The sequence below is a fragment of the Chrysochloris asiatica genome, unplaced genomic scaffold (assembly GCF_000296735.1).
Source record: "Chrysochloris asiatica unplaced genomic scaffold, ChrAsi1.0 scaffold00010, whole genome shotgun sequence".
In the NCBI taxonomy this organism is placed as follows: domain Eukaryota; kingdom Metazoa; phylum Chordata; class Mammalia; order Afrosoricida; family Chrysochloridae; genus Chrysochloris; species Chrysochloris asiatica.
Window position 1 is genome coordinate 26,494,525 of NW_006408528.1, and position 9,329 is coordinate 26,503,853.

Consider the following 9,329-nt stretch of genomic DNA (forward strand, 5'->3'; position numbering starts at 1 on the left):
AAAGTGATAAGGCAGGGAAATTATAGAACTTTCAGATGTTCCACTAACAGTCCTCAAAATACCCAATGTAATTTACTCGTTCAAATGTGAGATGTTTCCTAATCTACAGTCTAATTTGACATTGTTAACCATTTATTAATTATTTGATTCTCAGAATAGTAAACAAGTATTACCATGTATGGATAAATTTTGAAAAAAATTGGACCTTTCATCTCTTTCTGCGTAAAGATATTGGTACTTTGTTAGGCAGGTTATTCCAGTATTTTATCTTTTTTTAAAATCAATAGTGGGTTGTAAAAATTAAAGACTTCAGAACCCATGCATTTTAAAAATAAAAATGGTATAATACATATATCTTTTAAGGGACTAAAAAATAAGGAATTTTAGCAAAAAGCAGATAAAAATAGGGATTTTTAGTAAAAAGAAGATAAAAGAAGTTTAATTTATCTATTAATCAAGTCAATGAGAGACAGGTATTTGAACTGGCCTGATTAAAGTGGCCATTCAGCCAAAGTACACCAGAGCTTGGATTTAAGGAACCGATTTCTCATGAGGATTTTCATAGTCAAATTGAGGATTCATAATAGAGTATGTCCTTTCAGATACTCAATTTATGTATGAGGGACTTCAAAACGTTCATGGAAAATAGAATTAAAAAACAATGAAAAATTTCCTTGAACACTTTGAAGCCCGCTTATATTGCACAGATTTATGCATAACTAAAAATTCTAATTCTGAGTTTTAGCTAATTATTTTTAAAATGTCATTATTATAGGTTTCTTTGTGAACATAGTTTCCTCTGGAATCATTCAATATCTTTTGAAATGAACATAATGATATGTCAGACACTTGAAGCCTCAGTTACGAATCTCACTATAAAGTGAGATTCAGAAATCAACAATTGCCTGAAAACCCTGGATTAAATCTGTGCTTTTGAAAACCTGTGACTCTGCTAAATACTTTTCACTTCATTTATTTCCTCTAACTGTACAGTTCTTTAAAACCTGAGATACTTTTGATTTGAGATTTCTTTCAATTTCCATTTTTTTCTCATCCATTTGGCAGTCTAAATTTAAATATATACGATACATGCAGTTCCTTGATAGATAAGCAATGCACTAGTTTTTTTCCTACAGCTTTGATTATAGTATTTAAGGTGTCTAATTGTGGCAGCATCAGTGGGCCCAAGCGTGGCAACAACTGTGAGGGTGGCCCAGGACCGGGCAGTGTTTTGTTTTGTTGTACACAGGGTCACTATGAGTCGGCACTGACTCGATGGCACCTAAGAACAACAACAACAACAACAACAACAACAATTATATGTATTAAATTTCATCATTAGAAATTGATAGGTGAGTCTTAAACAGAATTTTTAACTACGGAGGTCATGAGATGAGGAGTTAAGCATATCTCTTCTCCAGCTTTCTATGACCAAGGTTATTTATTGCATTAAAACATATGTAATATTTATAACTTAACCTATTATTACTTTCAAATATCTTATACTGATGCAATGACTGAAGTGGCAAATGAGGACTATTTCCATAGACTGTATTTCATCCTCCTCTATATAGTGTTAGTATGTTTTGCAAATTTAGGTGAAATTCCTTTAGCTGCAGAGCAGACCCATAATTCTAACTTCACTAAACTGTTTCTCCTCATGCCATTACAAATTCGCCATCTGTGTAAAGTGAACACAAAAACCTTTCCAGATATTTACTGGCATTCATGCTTTCTATTAATTAGTGTCCTCAACTGGAGGTCTGGTGTGGCCCTGTGGGTTAATGCACTGGACTGAAAAGTCACCAAGGTCAGTGGTTCGAGCTCACCAGCCACTCCTTGGAAACCCTATACAGTATTGCTATAGGTCGGAACTGATTCAACAGCACTTAACAACAACAACAACATTAATTAGTGTATAATGCCTAAAAAGTTAAAACTTTTTGGCTTCAAATATCAGTTTAGCAACATTTGTGGGTCATTAGTTCATAGGCTACAATTCAATTATAAGAATAAGACAAAACCACCTGAGCTATACATTTACCAGAAAGGCTTTCAGAATGGTAATTTCAATATATCAGAAGAATAGGAAGAGAGTGAATTAAATAAGAACAGTTACATACACCCTGCAGAGAAAATTAGTATAAATTCAGTGACTAGAAAAGTCAAGATCATGTGAGAAAGAAGGGGCACACACCATTCAGGAGTTATTCGGGGCTTTAAAATTGCTTATAGGTTCATGGGATGGGAACCTCATAAACAGATGGGAAGGGCAGCTCATAAATATCACATGGGATAAAAAAATATTTACCAGAAATATTTCATTGCAAAGTAGTTTTTTAATATTGATCTTTATTTTCACATTTCCAGGTGATTTTACCCAAACCATTTATAACATACTTCATGGAGACTAATTATAAAAACATAATGAGGATTTTGAAATCTGGGAACAATCAGAAAAATAGGAAATAGAGACCAGTAAAATAGTAGATTTTATGGAAAGATTTATTTTTAATATCTTACATGTATGAATCCAGACGTGGAAATGTTGGCCAGAGTATGACCTCTGTTTAGACACATCTATTACAGTAATTATTTATTGAAGTTGTTGTTGTTTGTTGTTAAGTGCCATCGAGTCGGTTCCGACCCATAGTGACCCTGTCCATGATGCCTTCATTAAATTATTAAATATTAGACATTAATGCAAAAAATACATGATCAAAAATAAAAGTAGTAGTAATGTTTATTAGGAGTGCTGGTATGGGGGTTATGTGCCATGGAGTCAGATCCGACTCATAGCGGCCCTGTACAGGGTTTCCTTTTTATGGGAGCAGAAAGCCTCATCTTTCTTTCATGGAAGAGCTGATAGTTTCGAACTACTGACCATGTGGTTCGCAGCCCAATTCGTAACCACTACACTATTAGAGCTCCTTGAAACCACTATGCTACCAGAGTTGGTAAGGAGCTGTGGTTTAATGCGCTAAACAGCAAAGTCAGTCTGAACCACGAGGTTGGCAGTTCACTTTCACCAGTTGCTCCTCAGAAGCTCTATACAGAGTCGCTATGGGTTGGAACAGAATGGATTCAACAGCACTTAACAACAACGTGTATTATCTTACAACTAATAAAAATTCATAATGATCTTTCTGCAGTTAAAGTCTATCTTCATTTTATCATTGAATCTCCTTATTTAAGTTAGAGTATATAATGGGCACATTTCAGAATAACTAATGGTGTCTGATCAAACAGTAAAAACTGATTTCATTCGTTTTCACCACCTGTGTACTTCCTGGGAGAAGTGAGAGGCTGTGGAAGGGTCTGCAAAAGCCATGTGCTTATATATAAAATCCTGTTTATTTCTAAATAACTTGATGTTACTGATTGGTCCTATGTACAATAAGTGGTTTGTAAATTATTAAGATTTGGCATATTTTATCTGAGTCATCAAATTCTGATAAAAGTCGACCAGTTCCTAATGGCTTTTCTGGTTCTCTTTCTAGGAACCCCTGTTTCACCTGGAATCACACAGACCTGAGAGAGGGCGGGGCAGATGTCCTTTTGACCCCAGATCCTCCTTCATCTCTACTTTAATAGGTAATTACTACTGCCACAAGGCCATCAGATTGTCTTCTTGTTTCTGGAACTTAGTTTTCAAATTCAGTTACATTTCCTCAGCATTTCTCTGTCTACATTACTCTGTAATATTTATTTATTTGTGCTGGGGGCAAACATATTAAATTTCAAACCATGCTAATTTTAGCTAATTTACCCCCAAAATAAGGACAGATGTGATGAAGAATATGAGGAGGCTTCAAAAATTTCATTGTCTTTTAATTCCTTTTTTCCATAAACTTTTTGAAGTCTCCTCATATATGTCTCATTCTGGAAAAACAAGATTGTCAACAAATACCTACTATCACAATTTCACATTGAATACATTACGAGTCATAATACATAATTAATACATTATGAAAATTTAATATTAGGAGAAACTAAACTGTTACTGTTTTTGTTAAGTGCCATTAAATCGGTTCCAACCCATAGTGACCCTGTATAGGGTTTCCGAGGAGCAGCTAGTGAGCTTGAACTGCTGATCTGATGGATCAAGCCAACTTTGCAGTCTAGTACATTAACCCACAGTGCCATACCAAGACTCCAAACTATTATAGAATACATTAATATTTTATGTTTGATTCACTCTGTGACATTAGGGGAACTTTTGATATCCTCTTCTTTTCTTTTATATCAGAAGAATTCAGGAGAAAGTCACTCATTTGAGAACTTCAATACTATAAATCTAAATTCTCGTTAACCTAGAATGTTAGCTATAAAGGTTGATTAGCTCAAACTATCAATTAATGTCCACATTTGAATAATGGAATAAGATGGCTATGTCTTATATAGACTTACAATTTGATTCATTTTATTTAAATTTATTTAAATGAGTCACCTGAGAACCTTGCTAAAAGACAGAAACATACTCTTTCCTTCACTTTAAACTTTGGGGCTGAATATGGCACACATGTTGGAGGTGAGTCACTCAGCACTGTGATCAGACCAATGAGTTCTAGGTATAAAACTGACTATTGTAATCAACAATTAGTAAGTATATTAATAAAAATGATTCTGCTTTCTCTTGTCTCACAGGTTCTGATATAGATGTGGCACTGATTCTATTATTACATTTTCAACATTTAATGTTATTTCTTGATACTATAGCGGGAGAAAGATGAGGCGCTCTGCTCCCATAAAGATTAACAGCCTCGGAAACCCTGTGCAGGGTTGCTATGAGTCAGAACCGACTCCACGGCACATAATAACAACAACAACAATAATATTGGTATATTTGTAGAAAATAAGAAAGTGTAAAATGAAAATGTGGAGACTTCACGTTCTAAGTATAGGTTGTTGTTGTTAAGTGCCATCGAGTCTGTTACAACTCATAGTGACCCTGTACAGGGTTTCCAAGAAGTAGCTGATGGGTTTGAACTGCCGATCTTGTGGTTCGCAGCCTAGTACTGATCCTACAGTGCTACACCAGGAGTCCTAGAACCTGACTAACAACAGGATTCTGTTTCAAATTGGTTCTGACATAGTCAAATAACTCTTTTAGATTTCATTATCATTGCCTTTTATCACGAGTGTCTTTATTAATTCAACCTTTGAAAAACTGCAAGCGAACATCTGAGAATGATGACATCAGCAAATGACCCACTGCAACATTGCATGTAGTACATATGACTAATGATACCTGCTGCCATCAGTTGATTCTGACTCTTAGCAACCCTGTATAAGGTTTCCAAGACTTTCTGGGAGCAGACAACCTCATCCTTCTCACACAGAGCAGCTGGTGGGTTTGAACTGTTGATCTTGTAGTTGACAATCCAGTGCCCAACCCACAGCATCACCAAGATGTACAAAAACTAAAACCAAAAAGGCAGATGGTGCTTGGTTAATCACTTACAAATTCATTGTAGGTCAGGAACTACTATAAACTGTTAAGCGTAATGCTCCATACTGATGATGAATCAAAATATATTATGCTTAATTGTGATTTGTGACAGATGTTACTGTGTATTCCTGAGAACATACAATCCCTGCATGTATTCTTCACAATTGATTTTGATAGCCTTGCATCCCACCCCATACTTCTCTATTCCAATACTGGTACTCATGCATCCAAAAGTAATACTTAAAAAATGTATATAGGAAAATTATATTTTCTCTAACTAATAAGTTTGATATCATCTAGTTGTACAATTAGCAAGGGCTGTAAAATTAAAGTTTCACATAATAATTAAGTTTGTAAGGGGCCTGAACAAAGAAGTACCATATTTTTAAAGAGTAACATCTTTGAACAAAAGATGATTTTTAAATGATTTGGATTGTTCTAACAAACCATTTGGGTTTGTGTGTATGTGTGTTAACGTAATATAAAGAAGGAAGACTTTAAGTATGAAACTAGATTTTTTGAGTGTTTAGACTTGCTGTTGTTAGGTGCTGTTGAGTCAGTTCTGACACATAGTGACCCTGTGCACAACAGAACTAAACACTGCTCAGACCTGTGCCGTCCTCACAGTTATTGATATATTTGAGCCAATTGCTGCTGTCACCGTGTCGAACCATCTCGTTGGGGGTCTTCCTCTTTTTGGTTGACCATACACTTTACCAAGCATGATGGCTTTCTCCAGGGACTGGTCCCTCCAGACAACACGTGTGAAGTATGAGAGCTGAAGTCTTGCTTTCCTGGCTTCTAAGGAGCGCTGCGCTCGGCCTTCTACTCTGGCTCTTGGTTGTGCGGCTGCAGCTTCTCTGCTGCTTCTCTAGCATCACAGCTTTCTGTCTTTCAGCATAGTGGTTACGAATCGGGCTGCGAAACTCAAGGTCAGTGGTTCGAAACTACCAGCTGTTCCACGGGAGAAAGATGAGGCTTTCTGCTCCCCTAAAGATTTACAGCCTCGGAAACCCTGTGCAGGGTCGCTATGAGTCGGAACCGACTCCACGGCACACAACAACAACAACAATGCACACGAACCCACTCTGGGCTTTTCTTTAATGGTAGTGAGATTCCCCTCCTATTTCTAAGATGGCTCATCTTATACACACATTAGAGTTCCAAGTTTTTACAATCAAAATGAACTCTGTTAACAATCAGTCACAACTGAATTATATATGCTGTGGGTTAATGTGCTGGACTGCAAAGTCAGTTTGAACCACAAGGACACCAGTTCAAGCCCACCAGCCGCTCCTTAGAAACCCTATACCAGGTCGCTGCGGGTCAGAACTGATTCGACTGCACTTAACAACAACAACAACAAAAGTATCTTCTACCACCTTCTCTTACTCAGACCCACCAGGAAAAGACTCATTTGGTGGGAGTAACAAAAACTAAAGCTAGAAGATACATTAAATAATTCATTATACCACAAATGTGTGAGAAAGATGAGCTTTTTACTCCAGCCACTATTTAAAGCCTCAGAAATGCTAATAAGAGTCACCAACTCGGAGGAACTTAACAACATATCCTATATACTTAATTAGGTTACAAACAAACAAAAAATAAATTAGAATACAATATCAGAATAATTCAAAGGGTAATAGAAGTTGCAAAATACACCATATGCAAGGTTCCCATAGTAAAGTCCTAAGGTTCCAAGAGAACACTATTTCATTTAAATGTTTTTTTTTTTTTTTTAATGATATCTTTAACTGCCACTCACCATTCAGACTCCCTGGAGCTTGCTTATGCGTGGAGCCAAGAATTTAAAACTGAAAATTTTAAGCAGGGGGATATTACTGGAGGGACATTTCCAAGTGAGTTTCATTGAACATCCAAATCGAATTACACTATGCTGAAATGTAAAGTGTGTGCCATCTGGGTGGCTGGTATGCTTATTCAGAGGAGAAATCAAATCAGAAGAGCCCTCCAAGCTAAACACAAAAGTTATAGAATAATCCCTCCAAAGAGAAGAAATAAAAATATAATTCTTCACATTTATCCACTTGCTTTCATCCCAAAGTACCTTTGAGAGATCATTCACTCACTGTGGAAATGCAGCAGCCAGTGGGATGGAAACCTGATAACCTATGTGAGCCAGAAACTCTTTAAAAAAGGGGAAGTAAAAATAATTCACCCAATTGAAAAAGCAGTAGGAATGTGGGCTGGAAAAATGGAGCTACCTGAGTTGGAATTTGGCAAGTTTTACTCAGCTTACTCTGACAGGGAAAGAATGCACTAATGTGCTATTTTATGACCACACATGTTCTCTGCTGATGGGTTAGGACAAGACTCCAGCTGAAAAGGCCATCTTTAGAACATTGTTCCTTCTTTGCCATTGTTGTTGCTGCATTATATGCCACACTTAATATTCAGTGCCTGTTCCTATGAAAACATACTGATAAAAACCCAAATTGGCAATAGTACTCATAAAACCATAAGAAAAACATGTGCTTGCACCAGGGAATATTTTCATATAGTATCTTCTTATCTTTTAAAACTATGTTGATTTTAGTTCACTTAAATTCCGTTGACTTAAGATTGTATGGAACAATGAAAATGAAAATGAAAAATGAATGAAAGGTTATTTATTTGTTACATGAAACCCAAGGTAATGAACACTTTATAATTTAACTCAGAAATGAAATGTTAATAACTTGCAACAATTCTATGTGAAAACAAGGAGTAAAACAAGTATTGGTTGAGCTATTTTCTGTCTGTTCAGATATAAATCAAAATGATAACATATCAATTAAGTGGCTTGCTTTTCAAATATCACTTCATAGTAGCATAATTTAACTTGGAGGCATGTAAGTTCATATCCCAGGTGCAATATTTCTACATGTTTATATGTCCAAGGTTTCTCCAGTGTGATCACTAATATGACATGGAGCATGGTCTTAAGTAACTGAGTGATAACAAGGAATCAGAAACTGCTTACAGAAGCAAGTTTGAAGAAACAACCTGGACATTTTTCAGTAAAGTAAATGACTGCATCACTTATTCGGGTCTTTTAAGTCCTCCAAAGACATTTAGTACTTATTGTGTCACTAAATTCCTAGTTCAGTGACTGGCCATATAAAAATCCAGGAAATATTTTCTTGTCATATGACACTTTGACCAGGCAGGAAATATATTAGCAGACTCCTTTCCTTCAGTTATATCTGATGTAATATTGCAATTATCTCCTTATTAAGTTAATGATATCTTCAGTAACTTCAGGTAAAAATCAGAGCCATTTTTCAAAAATAGAAGCATTTTTTCCTTATACTTTGTCCTTTCAATTTTATTGCCTTTTTTTCTTTTTAACACTCATAGTTGTATTTCCAGTTCCAGGTGTAATTTAATATCTACCATACCTGATGTGCCTCAGGTATGCTAAGATGCATGTTACTAGTCTTTGGGGAAAAATTGTTCCATTTGTCATGCATATTTTCATGTTTTGCTTTGTAAGTGTCAACTTTATTGCTGGGATAATTTTTAGTGGTATTTTCAACTTAAAAAATGTATAGAATTTTATTTAAATAAAAAACTTATAAGACAATCACTGAAATGTTCTTCTTATACTTTTTTGTCCCATGTTACATTTTTCAGGAAATAAGACAACAGAGTTTACAGCCACTGATTTTCTTTTTATACGTTTTGTCCTCATAATGAGAGCTTTAGCAACATGCATCCACAGCATATCTCTGAATAAAAGGTCAACATTGAATGAAAGGAAAAGAGAAACCTCAATTATTTTACGTTCTTTATAACTTCAAAATATATTTATAATATATAATAACTATTGAACTTTGTTCTTTTTAATGAATCATATTATGTTACAATAACT

At 35.4% G+C, this 9,329-nt stretch overlaps 1 protein-coding gene across 1 annotated transcript in view; it reads left to right on the top strand.

Annotated features, from left to right (window-relative positions):
- The window catches only part of SEMA3E (sema domain, immunoglobulin domain (Ig), short basic domain, secreted, (semaphorin) 3E), a 361,421-nt gene that overhangs the window by 277,696 nt on the left and 74,396 nt on the right, over positions 1-9,329 (top strand). Inside the window, exon 6 of the mRNA XM_006834339.1 lies at positions 3,501-3,594. Within this exon, the coding sequence (XP_006834402.1) occupies positions 3,501-3,594 (94 nt within the window). The remainder of the gene's footprint in view (positions 1-3,500; positions 3,595-9,329) is intronic.